At 39.5% G+C, this 12,906-nt stretch overlaps 1 protein-coding gene across 7 annotated transcripts in view; it reads left to right on the top strand.

The window, feature by feature from the left end:
- Camta (Calmodulin-binding transcription activator) overlaps window positions 1–12,906 on the top strand; it is a 1,164,029-nt gene that overhangs the window by 868,716 nt on the left and 282,407 nt on the right. For all 7 annotated transcript variants that reach the window (XM_071671358.1, XM_071671359.1, XM_071671353.1 and 4 more), the window contains 3 exons: window positions 9,365–9,491; window positions 10,103–10,215; window positions 10,455–10,613. In XM_071671358.1, the coding sequence (XP_071527459.1) occupies window positions 9,365–9,491; window positions 10,103–10,215; window positions 10,455–10,613 (399 nt within the window). The remainder of the gene's footprint in view (window positions 1–9,364; window positions 9,492–10,102; window positions 10,216–10,454; window positions 10,614–12,906) is intronic.

Consider the following 12,906-nt stretch of genomic DNA (forward strand, 5'->3'; position numbering starts at 1 on the left):
TTGCCTCCCACACCATATATTCTTAATACCTTCCACAGAGCATCTCTATCAACTCTATCATATGCCTTCTCCAGATCCATAAATGCTACATACAAATCCATTTGCTTTTCTAAGTATTTCTCACATACATTCTTCAAAGCAAACACCTGATCCACACATCCTCTACCACTTCTGAAACCACACTGCCCTTCCCCAATCTGATGCTCTGTACATGCCTTCACCCTCTCAATCAATACCCTCCCATATAATTTACCAGGAATACTCAACAAACTTATACCTCTGTAATTTGAGCACTCACTCTTATCCCCTTTGCCTTGGTACAGTGGCACTATGCACGCATACTGCCAATCCTCAGGCACCTTACCATGAGTCATACATACATTAAATAACCTTACCAACCAGTCAACAATACAGTCACCCCCTTTTTTAATAAATTCCACTGCAATGCCATCCAAACCTGCTGCCTTGCCGGCTTTCATCTTCCGCAAATCTTTTACTACCTCTTCTCTGTTTACCAAATCATTTTCCCTAACCCTCTCACTTTGCACACCACCTCAACCAAAACACCCTATATCTGCCACTCTATCATCAAACACATTCAACAAACCTTCAAAATACTCACTCCATCTCTTTCTCACAACACCCTAGGGATAGGGGAGAAAGAATACTTCCCACGTATTCCCTGTGTGTCGTAGGAGGCGACTAAAAGGGGAGGAAGCGGATGGCTGGACATCCTCCACACTCTTTTTTTTTAATTTTCCAAAAGAAGGAGCAGAGAAGGGGGCCAGTTGAGGATATTCCCTCAAAGGCCCAGTCCTTTGTTCTTAACGCTACCTCGCTGATGCGGGAAATGGCGAATAGTATGAAAGGAAAGGAAATATATATATATATATATATATATATATATATATATATATATATATATATATATATATATATATATATATTCCCTTTAAGGCAAAGTTCTCTGTTCATGATGCTTCCTTGCTAATGCAGGAAATGGTGAATATATATAATATATATATATATATCGCAATATTCTCCTTGCACGAATAAAAAGTAAATGGCTACAAACTACTCACTCCAAAGACATCCATTTTTCCCTGCAAATTATTGTAGAACAGCTTTAAATGTGCTTGAGCCTTTAAAAAGGGTCATGGGTTACATAATTAAATTAATGTATTATATATATATATATATATATATATATACCGGGGGCAACGTGCTGTCAGTGGATTGAACCAGGGCATGTGAAGCGTCTGGGGTAAACCATGGAAAGTTGTGTGGGGCATGGATGTGGAAAGGAAGCTGTGGTTTCGGTGCATTATTACATGACAGCTAGAGACTGAGTGTGAACAAATGGGGCCTTTGGTGTCTTTTCCTAGCGCTACCTCGCACACATGAGGGGGGGAGGGGGTTGTTATTCCATGTGTGGCGAGGTGGCGATGGGAACAAATAAAGGCAGACTATGAATTATGTACATATGTATATATGTATATGTCTGTGTGTGTATATATATGTGTACATTGAGATGTATAGGTATGTATATTTGCATGTGTGGACGTGTATGTATATACATGTGTGTGTGGGCGGGTTGGGCCATTCTTTCGTCTGTTTCCTTGCGCTACCTTGCAAACGCTGGAGACAGCGACAAAGCAAAATATATAATAAATAATATATCCTTGGGGATAGGGGAGAAAGAATACTTCCCACGTATTCCCCGCATGTTGTAGAAGGCAACTAAAGGAGACGGGAGCGAGGGGCTAGAAACCCTCCCCTCCTTGTATTTAACTTTCTAAAAGGGGAAACAGAAGGAGGAGTGACGCAGGGAGTGCTCTTCCTCCTCGAAGGCTCAAATTGGGGTGTCTGAATGCGTGTGGATGTAACCAAGATGAGAAAAAAGGAGAGATAGGTAGTATGTTTGAGGAAAGGAACCTGGATGTCTTGGCTCTTAGTGAAATGAAGCTCAAGGGTAAAGGGGAAGAGTGGTTTGGGAATGTTTAGGGAATAAAGTCAGGAGTTGGTAAGAGGACAAGAGCAAAGGAAGGAGTAGCACTACTCCTGAAACAGGAGTGGTGGGAGTATGTGATAGAGTGTAAGAAAGTAAAGTCTAGATTGATATGGATAAAACTTTCAAACTGAACGTGGATGGAGAGAGATGGGTGATTACTGGTGCCTATGTGCCTGGGCATTAGAAGAAAGATCATGAGAGGCAAGTGTTTTGGAAGCAGCTGAATGAGTGTGTTAGCACTTTTGACGCATGAGACCAGGTTATAGTGATGGGTGATTTTAATGCAAAGGTTAGTAATGTGGCAGTTGAGGGAATAATTGGTGTACATGGTGTTTAGTGTTGTAAATGGAAATGGTGAAGAGCTTGTAGATTTCTGGGCTGAAAAAGGACTGTTGATTGGGAATACCTGGTTTGAAAAGAGAGATATACATAAGTATACGTATGTAAGTAGGAGAGATGGCCAGAGAGCAATATTGGATTACGTGTTAATTGTTAGGCATGTGAAAGAGAGACTTTTGGATGTTAATTTGCTAAGAAGTGCAGCTGGAGGGATATCTGATCATTATCTTGTGGAGGCGAAGGTGAAGATTCGTAGAGATTTCCAGAAAAGAAGAGAGAATGTTAGGGGGGAGAGTGGTGAGAGTAAGTGAGCTTGGGAAGGAGACATGTGTGAGGAAGTACCAGGAGAGACTGAGTGCAGAATGGAAAAAGGTAAGAGCAAAGGATGTAAAGGGAGTGGGGGAGGAATGGGATGTATTTAGGGAAGCAGTGATAGTTTGTGGAAAAGATGCTTGTGGCATGAGAAAGAATGGAGGTGGGCAGATTAGAAATGGTAGTTAGTGGTGGGATGAAGAAGTAAGATTATTAGTGAAAGGAAAGAGAGAGTCATTTGGTCGATTTTTGCAAGGAAATAGTGCAAATGACTAGGAGATGTATAAAAGAAAGAGGCAGGAGGTCAAGAGAAAGGAGCAAGAGGTGAAAAAGAGGTCAAGTGAGAGTTGGGGTGAGAGAGTCTCATTAGATTTTAGAGAGAATAAAATGATGTTTGGAAGGAGGTAAATAAAGTGCATAAGACAAGAGAGCAAATGGGAACATCTGTGAAGGGGGCTAATGGGAAGGTAATAACAAGTAGTGGTGATGTTAGAAGGAGATGGAGTGAGTATTTTGAAGGTTTGTTGAATGTGTTTGATGATAGAGTGGCAGATATAGGGTGTTTTGTTCGAGGTGGTGTGTGAAGTGAGAGGGTCAGGGAGAATGATTTGGTAAAGAGAGAAGAGGTAGTGAAAACTTTGTGGAAGATGAAAGCTGGCAAGGTGGCAGGTTTGGATGGATTTGCAGTGGAATGTATTAAAAAAGGGGGTGACTGTGTTGTTGACTGGTTGGCGAGGATATTCAATGTATGTATGGCTCATGGTGAAGTGCCTGAGGATTGATGGAATGGATCCATCGGAGATAAAGGTGAGTGTTCAAATTACAGAATTATAAGTTTGTTGAGTATTCCTGGGAAATTACATGGGAGGGTTTCAGAAGTGATGAAGGATGTGTGGATTGGGTTTTTGCTTTGAAGAATGTATGTGAGAAGTACTTTGAAAAACAAATGGATTTGTATGGAGCATTTATGGATCTGGAGAAGGCATATGACTGAGTTGATAGAGATGCTTTGTGGAAAGTATTAAGAGTACATGGTGTGGGAGGCAAGTTGCTAGAAGCAGTGAAAAGTTTTTATTGAACATGTAAAGCATGTGTACGAATAGGAAGAGAGGAAAGTGATTGGTTCTCTGTGAATGTTGGTTTGCGGCAAGGGTGTGTGATGTCTCCATGGTCGTTTAATTTGTTTATGGATGAGGTTGTTAGGGAGGTGAATGCAAGAGTTTTGGAAAGAGGGGCAAGTATGCAGTCTGTTGTGGATGAGAGGGTTTGGGAAGTGAGTCAGTTGTTGTTCACTGTTGATATAGTGCTGGTGGCTGATTCAGTTGAGAAACTGCAGAAGCTGGTGACTGAGTTTGGTAAAGTGTGTGAAAGAAGAAAGCTGAGAGTAAATGTGAAAAAGAGCAAGGTTATTAGGTACAGTAGGGTTGAGGGACAAGTCAATTGGGAGGTACGTTTGGATGGAGAAAAACCGGAGGAAGTAAAGTGTTTTAGATATCTGCGAGTGGATTTGGCAGCAGATGGAACCATGGAAGCATAAGTGAGTCACAAAGTGGGGGAGGGGGCGAAAGTTCTGGGAGCGTTGAAGGATGTGTGGAAGGTGAGAACATTATCTCATAAAGCAAAAATGGGTATGTTTGAAGGAAAAGTGGTTCCAACAATGTTATATGGATGCGAGGCGTGAGCTATAGATAGGGTTGTGCGGAGGAGGGTGGATGTGCTGGAAATGAGGTGTTTGAGAACAATATGTGGTGTGAGGTGGTTTGATCGAGTAAGTAATGAAAGGATAAGAGAGATATGTGGTAATAAAAAGAGTGTGGTTGAGAGAGCAGAAGAGGGTGTTTTGAAATGTTTTGGTCGCATGGAGAGAATGAGTGAGGAAAGATTGACAAAGAGGGTATGTGTGTCAGAGGCGAAAGGAATGAGATTTGAGAAATCAAATTGGAGGTAAAAGGATGGAGTGAAAAAGATTTTGAATGATCAGGGCCTAAAAATGCAGGAGGGTGAAAGACGTGCAGGGAACAGAGTGAATTGGAACGATGTGGTATACTGGGGTTGATGTGCTGTCAGTGGATTGAACCAGGGCATGTGAAGTGTCTTGGGTAAACCATGGAAAGTTTTGTAGGGCATGGATGTGGAAAGGGAGCTGTGGTTCCTGTGCATTATGCATGACAGCTAGAGACTGAGTGTGAACGAATGTGGCCTTTGTTGTCTTTTCCTAGCGCTATCTCGCACGCTTGTGGGGGGAGGGGTTGTCATTTCATGTGTTGCAGGGTGGCGATGGGAATGAATAAGGCAGCAAGTATGAATTATGTACATGTGTGTATATGTATATGTCTGTGTATGTATATATATGTATACGTTGAAATGTATAGGTATGTATATGTGCATGTGTGGACATGTATGTATACACATTTGTATGTGAGTGGGTTGGGCCTTTCATTCGTCTATTTCCTTGCGCTACCTCGCTAACACGGGAGACAGCGACAAAGTATAATAAATAGATAAATAAATAGATATCATTGATTTCCAAAACCACTTCCCCTTTTCATCTTTCTGGTGTTAAGTCTATAGTGTCTTCCACTGTGAAAACACTTTTGAACTTGTTATTCAGTTCCTTACATATCCTTGCATCTTCCTCAATAGTTCTACCTTTGAATCTATTAGCCTGATTAGCTGCTTCTTAACTGAGAACTTACTCGTGATGAATTTATGGAAAAGTTTTGGACTTTCACCTGCCTGTCCCCAATATTTTTTTCAAAGTTTCTTTGTTCCTCCTTTTTCATTGTACTATACTCATTCCCTGCTATCTTATGCCTTGCAAATGCTGGCTGGCTGGAGTGCTAGCTATGTATTCATCATTACGTGCCTCAAAGCCCTTGGTTTTTTGACATCTTTTATTAAACCAGTCTTTTCTCTCTTAGTGTACTCTTTCTGTTTGAGGTTTGAAGTGTGCATTTTTCTTCTCCTTCATAATGAATTTTACAAAACCTTTCACCACAAAGCCCAGGTTCCTGGCTACTTAACTCCATTTCCCAATCTATGTTACCATAGAAATTGTTGAGCTTTATGTAGTTTCCATGGTCATGTCTCCTCTTTATGTGTTGTCTCACCTTTCCTCTTTTCTTCTCCTAGTCTACCACATATTCAGATTTGAGCTTTACAAGATCACTTCTTCCAATCTGTGTATCTTATATAGTATTCTCAGTATCCTTGCTAGTATATGTGAAAATAAGATGTAGCAATGATGGTGTATCAGTCACTCTCATCCAGGTGTACTCCATAACATTGGTATATGAAATTTCTTGTATACTCACTGAAAAACTTGTGTCTCCATGACTCCTTATCACCATGAGAATTCAAATTCTCACAGTCTGTCTCTTTATGACTGAAATCCCTAGTATCAGTACTATCTGGTTGTTCTTTCATTGTTATTTTTGTATACTTGTTCTAGACCATTTTGAAGGGTTATGTAATACTTACACCAGAGTGCACTTCTTCCCTACAGTTACTTTCCTATAAAGTATTATCTAAATGGACCATCTTCCACTGTTTCATGAAATTCAAGTAGTTCTTTTATTAAGAGAACTAATCTTCCCCTTACCTTGTCTTCTCTTTCATTCCTTGCAGAACAGGTGAGATCTTACATGTATTATAAGCTTAGTTTTGACAGTTCTTCCAATATCAAGTGTACTTTCCCTTTTATGATCTTTGAATTCCAGCTGTTTGCCACTTGCTATTAATTCCTCAGCATTTGAATACATTACTTTCTGTCTGAAATTACCATCTCCTAACACTCCTACCCTCCTTGCATTTCAAGCAGGGCTGATCCATCCTCTTGCCAAACGTAGCAGCCCAGTATTTTTTCTTCTTACTATTCTCCATGCTTTTCTCAGTCTCTACCTTTGATTTCTTACATGATCACATTTTCCAACTGGAGATTACTTGTAATGTTTTTGGCATCCATAGCATATGTGAAGATAAGATCTAGGTAATGATGGTGAATCAGTCTCTCTCATTCTAGTGCACTCCATGATATGTTTGTATAGGAAATTTTCCAATATACACTCCAAAAGCTTGTGTCTACATGACTCCCTGTCACCATAAAAATAGAAGTTTTCCCAGTCTCTGTCTTTATAACTGAAATCCTCATTGTCAGTACTTTGTCATCTCTTATAAGAAGTGAGTGTTACACTGTTTCATTTACCATCTAAATTGTTCCTTCTTTGTTATCATTGTATATGTTCAAGATTGTTGCAATTCTTTGGAGGATTATATAACATTGACACTACTTAGGTGAATGGGCCATCGTCTACTATTATTGCCCACTATTTCTTGAAACTTCAGGCTCTGTCTTATAAAGAGGGCTAATCCTTCCCCTCCTATGCCTTCTCTTTCATTTCTCAAGTCATATAATCCTCTGTGAAGAACTGGTTAGAACTCATCTTTTACGTAAGCTTAGTTTCCATGACTCCAACATTATCAGGTGCACTGTCCCTTATACTGTGCTTGAATTCCAGCTCTTTACCACTGTCTATTAGTACATTACTTTTGGTTAGACATTATCATCTAACACTCATACCCCCTATTCAGTGCTAGTAAGCTGTTCCCATTCTCTTGCCACTTGTGGTGTCTTAAGTGTTTTCTCTTCTGACAGTATTCTGCTTTTCTCCCTCTCTTCATTTGATATGTCACATTTGATGAATATCTCACTGAATTCCTTCATGTCATTAAGATTCATAGCTTTTCTATGTATTTCCTGGCTTGATGGCATCCAAGTCAAATGTAACCATAACTGGCTTCCCCCCTCCTTACTTCTTTGTTATAACCACCATTTCTTCTTTCCTTTATCACAGAAATTGTGTCAGGCAGTCCCATAGCCTTTAGAAGTCCTTTGATATCCATTTCCCCCTTCTTTCCATGTATATGATAAGTCATGCTATGAATTTATGTCTGTCAAATTCTTGCTTTACTAATCTTTCAAATTTTGGTACCATCCACTTTTCAGCTAGAATCCTCAGTGTAGAAGTGTCAACCTCTGTCTCTAACTTTCTCCATAACCTCTTTCTCATCATTTAGCAAGTACTGGTCATATGTCTCACATTTTTGCTAAAGCTTCCATCAGTTAGGCCAAATACTTCCTTAATTGCTTCCTCATTAAATTGCAAGTTATTCTACCAACCATTCACTTGATTTCCTGTGTACTTCTGTCTGTCACCCCAGGTCTATGTACCTCTCTTTGTGCTCTGCTGATCTGCCCTCTACTGTCATCAGTGTCTCAGAGTGTATCAGTCCTTTTTCTCTAACTGGAAAGCTGTCAGTATTGACTGAATTGATGCCATATGTCTTTTGTCTTTTCTTTAGCCTGAATAACTGCTGGTATTGCTTTCACAATTTTCTGCCCAGTATTGTTTTCTGTAAGTTTTGTATGCATTTTAGTCCTTTCCTCTGGCTGAGCAACCTTCATCACACTGCTTTTTAATAGCTTCACCTTCTTTCATCTGGTTTTGTATCTCCTGAATCCCCTCCACTGAAGTGCATATCTGTTCCTCTCTCATCATATAACTTGCTTCATGATCCTCAAAATGCTTCCTCACTTTGTTGCCTTAAGCTCCAGTTGTGTTACCCTCTGGTCTTGCTCTTCAGTGAATTTTGCCTAAGATCCTTAACCATTTGCAGTCTGGTGTTTTCATCTCAAGTGTTCTCTTTTCTTTCATGTCTGGTCCTCTTTTTGCAGATCTTGTTTTGACTGACTTGTTATACATTCCTGTAACTGAGTCCATTTTGGTCATTTCTGGCTGTGACAGTGCCAGTCTTTTTAAATTATCCCCCAAAGTAATACGAGTAACAGTTATGAACCTGACTAAAGCAAATTATAACAAACAAAAGGAGAATTAAGATATTTAACTGACAAAGTGTTGCCTTTTGGTTACATTGAAAATATGAATTTTAGTCCCTTTAAGGTAGCTGCACTCTTATACATTAACTTAATGAACTTTCTCACTTCACAGTGTTAGTGTCTCACTCCCTTACAAAGTGGATCTCCTCTATTCTCAAACTCTATTTAAACTTACAACATTTAGCACACTCAAACTGAATATCTAATGCACATTCCATTCAGGGGCTCCTGCATATTCTACTCTCCCTCTTACATGTTCACAGCAGACTTCATGAGCTGTAGACTCTCCAAACTGCTGCCTGAACTGTCCTTCCCTATTGTCTGTGTCCATCTATTGGTGCTGGTTTACTGAAGGGTGGTGAGCTATAGCCAGTTGACTTTGTTTAGCCATAATTTGGAGGTAGTCTCTTTTGGTAGTTTATTCTACTGTTCAGTCACTCTACAGGTGAAAAAATTTGCCACATTGCCATTAAATGCCCTTCATCATCACAATTTTATTTCTGGCAACTTAATCTCTGTTTAAAGAGAAATTTTTTTATGTTGTCAAATTTTATTTGACATGAAGTTGTAAAAGACAGTCAGTATCCAAAATATTTGTATTTGCATTCATCTCCCTGCTCTGGATGTGGGAGAAAAGCATCATGATATGAATAGATTAGATGATCATTATTGATAATCATGTAAACATACTGTGATTTCTCTTTTGTTGTTGTGTGGCCTAGTAAATTGTGTTGTAACATCTACATAGATGGTTGTTGATTGTATTTTCCTGTTATTCCAAATATTTGCCATATTTATTTCTTTAGGGAGGAGTGAAGGTATTGGTGACTGGTCCATGGTACAGCAGCTCCTCTCCTTATACAGTTTTGTTTGATGGTGTTCCCACTTCAACTACACTTGTTCAGTCAGGTGTACTACGCTGCTATTGTCCAGGTAAGAGGGCACTGTGAAGAACCTCCCTTCTGTGTGTCTTGTGAAGGAGGTAGTGGTAAGAGTGAAAGCTAGAGCTTTGAAATTGTATGGATGTTTGAGAATGGATATAGAGACATATATGGATTGCAATATCAAGGTTTAGTTAGATGGATATAGTAAAGCATAACATGTCTGAGGGGTATAACAAATAGGAATGTATAAAATATTGGTGGTAGAGGTACTTCTGGAGAAGCCGCTAGATATATAGTAGGATTCAGTCTATTGGTGTAGGTATAGAATATTCATTGGTGCTTCTACATAAGCCAAAAGATGTTTAGGAGGTTCATTGTACTGGTGTGGATATAGAGGGATATTTAACATGTTATTTATTATCAGATCACTTAAGATTGTAACTGAAAAACCTAGACCTAACTTCATGAAATATTGTGTAGTTATTCTACTAAAATTAGCTTTTCTTTTTATCATTCCACTAAGTGGTGAGAAGTAGGCCATCAGATTAATGAGACTGAATTTTTGACTCTTTGTTAGAAATATAATCTCTTGCTTATTTGATATTAGCCTTTTTTATAACAATATACTGAACTATATGAATATTTGCATGTCCTCCACAGCACATGAGGTTGGCCTGGTAACACTTCAGGTTGCCTGTGAAGGTTTTGTCATCTCCAATTCTGTGATATTTGAGTACAAAAAGCCTCCATCCGATGAGAGCAAAGTCAAAGAGGTGTAGTAAATTTTTCACTCTGTATGGTGTTTCATGCTAAACACCAATGATTTGAATATTTTAGATAGCTTATTCTTTTATAATTCTACCCCCCTTGTGATTTAGGATAATGTTGAGAGTGTGACAATGAAAATACAGGATTTTTTATTTTTTTTTGCTTTATTGTCTCAGTGCTGATAATAATTGTATTGGAATTGATAACCAAGTTTTTAATTGGCTCTTTGACTTGATTTCAATAGGAGCAGGTTGTACGGGAGCAGGATGAGCACCTTCTGAAGTTCACTCTACTACAGCGGTTAGAAACTATGGAAACGAGGGTCCAAGTCTGCCCAGACAGCCAGAAGAGCCCATCCAGTTATGAAAATGATGTTATGATGCACAAAGCTCATAATTTTGAGGTAAGAGATAGTGAATTTACCAAAAGTTCGTGATTGTTCTTTGCTTTGTAACCTTTTGAGTCTGGAATGCTTCAGACCAGTCCATTTTTAAATCAGCTGCTCTAATCTTGACATACAGTTAAAGCTTCATGTTTTGTAAGGTTTTCCAAGTGATACTGCCCTATGCATTTGCCAGACACCAAATAGCATCTCTGATATTGAAGACCTTAATCCCTGAACTATGCATTTCCTCAGGAATTTCACTCACTCATTGGGAAAAAAAATACAGAACCTCTGTATTGTACATTATTGAAAAAATACACAAAAGTAGTATATTTCCCTCTGCTTAGTTGTGGGTGGGTATTGACTGGTTGGGGCAAAGCCTGGATTGGCAGTATGGATGCTCCTTAGTTATGATGATACAGGTATTATGTTTTCCTAGGCTTCACCTCATTCTAAATACTTTATTTTTTCACAGGAATCATGATTCACACGTATATTTCTTATATGTATGTGTTTTTTATATAGTACTGTATGACTATCGTTTACATTTTTATATATCATTTACTCAGGCAGAATTTTTTTCTTACATATAATAGATAAATTTAGATAATTCCCATGTATTCCCTGCATGTCATAAGAGGTGACTAAAAGGGGAGGGAGCCAGGAGACTGGAAACCCTCCCCTCCAATTTTAGCTTTTCCAAAAGAAGGAACAGAGAAGGGGGCCAAGTGAGGATTTTCCCTTTAAGGCTCAGTCCTCTGTATGTAATGCTACCTCGCTGAAGAATATGTGGAAGGCAAGAACGTTATCTTGGAGAGCAAATATGGGCATGTTTGAAGGAATAGTGGTTCCAACAATGTTATATTTTCGTGAGGCGTGGGCTGTAGAAGGGTTGTGTGGAGGAGGGTGGATGTGTTGGAAATGAGATGTTTGAGGACAATATGTGGTGTGAAGTGGTTTGATCAAGTAAGTAATGAAAGGGTAAGAGAGAGGTGTGATAATAAAAAGAGTGTGGTTGAGAGAAAGCAGAAGAAGGTTTAGTGAAATGGTTTGGTTACATAGAGAGAATGAGTGAGGAAAGATTGACAAAGAGGATATATGTGTCAGAGGTTGGGGGAATGAGGAGAAGTGGGAGACCAAATTGGAGGTGGAAGGATGGAGTGAAAAAGATTTTGAGTGATCAGGGCCTGAACATACAGGAGGATAAAAGGCATGCGAGGAATAGAGTGAATTATAACGATTTGGTATACCGGGGTTGACGTGCTGTCAATGGATTGAACCAGGGTATGCGAAGCATCTGGGGTAAACCATGGAAAGTTTTGTGGGGCCTAGATGTGGAAAGGGAGCTGTGGTATCAGTGCATTACACATGACAGCTAGAGACTGAGTGTGAACGAATGTGGCCTTTGTTGTCATTTCCTAGCGCTACCTCACACACGCGTGAGGGGAGGGGGATGCCATTTCATGCGTGACGGGGTGGCGACGGGAATGGATGAAGGCAGCAAGTATGAATATGTACATGTGTATATATGTATATGTCTGTGTATGTATATGTATGGATACATTGAAATGTATAGGTATGTATTTGTGCGTGTGTGGGCGTTTATGTATATACATTTGTATGTGGGTGGGTTAGGCCATTCTTTTGTCTGTTTCCTTGTGCTACCCCACTAATGTGGGAGACAGCGACTAAGTGTAATAGATGAAATTAATAAATCTTCGCAAACCACCTCGAACAAAACACCCTATATCTGTCACTCTATCATCAAACGCATTCAACAGACCTTCAAAATACTCACTCCATCTCCTTCTCACTTCACCACTACTTGTTATTACCTCCTCATTAGCCCCCTTCACTGATGTTCCCATTTGTTCTCTTGTCTTATGCACTTTATTTGCCTCCTTCCAAAACATCTTTTTATTCCCCATAAAATTTAACGATACTCTCTCATCTCAACTCTCATTTGCCCTCTTTTTCGCCTCTTGCACCTTTCTCTTGACTTCCTGCCTCTTTCTTTTATACATCTCTCAGTCATTTGCACTATTTCCCTGCAAAAATCATCCAAATGCCTCTCTCTTCTCTTTCACTAACAATCTTACTTCTTCATCCCACCACTTACTACCCTTTCTAATCTGCTCACCTCCCACCTTTCTCATGCCACAGGCATCTTTTGTGCAAGCCATCCTTGCTTCCCTAGATATATCCCATTCCTCCCCCACTCCCCTTATGTCATTTGCTCTCACCTTTTTCCATTCTGCACTCAATCTTTCCTGGTGCTTCCTCACACAAGTCTCCTTTCCAAGCTCACTTA

This window comes from Panulirus ornatus, chromosome 16 (assembly GCF_036320965.1).
Source record: "Panulirus ornatus isolate Po-2019 chromosome 16, ASM3632096v1, whole genome shotgun sequence".
In the NCBI taxonomy this organism is placed as follows: Eukaryota; Metazoa; Arthropoda; class Malacostraca; order Decapoda; family Palinuridae; genus Panulirus; species Panulirus ornatus.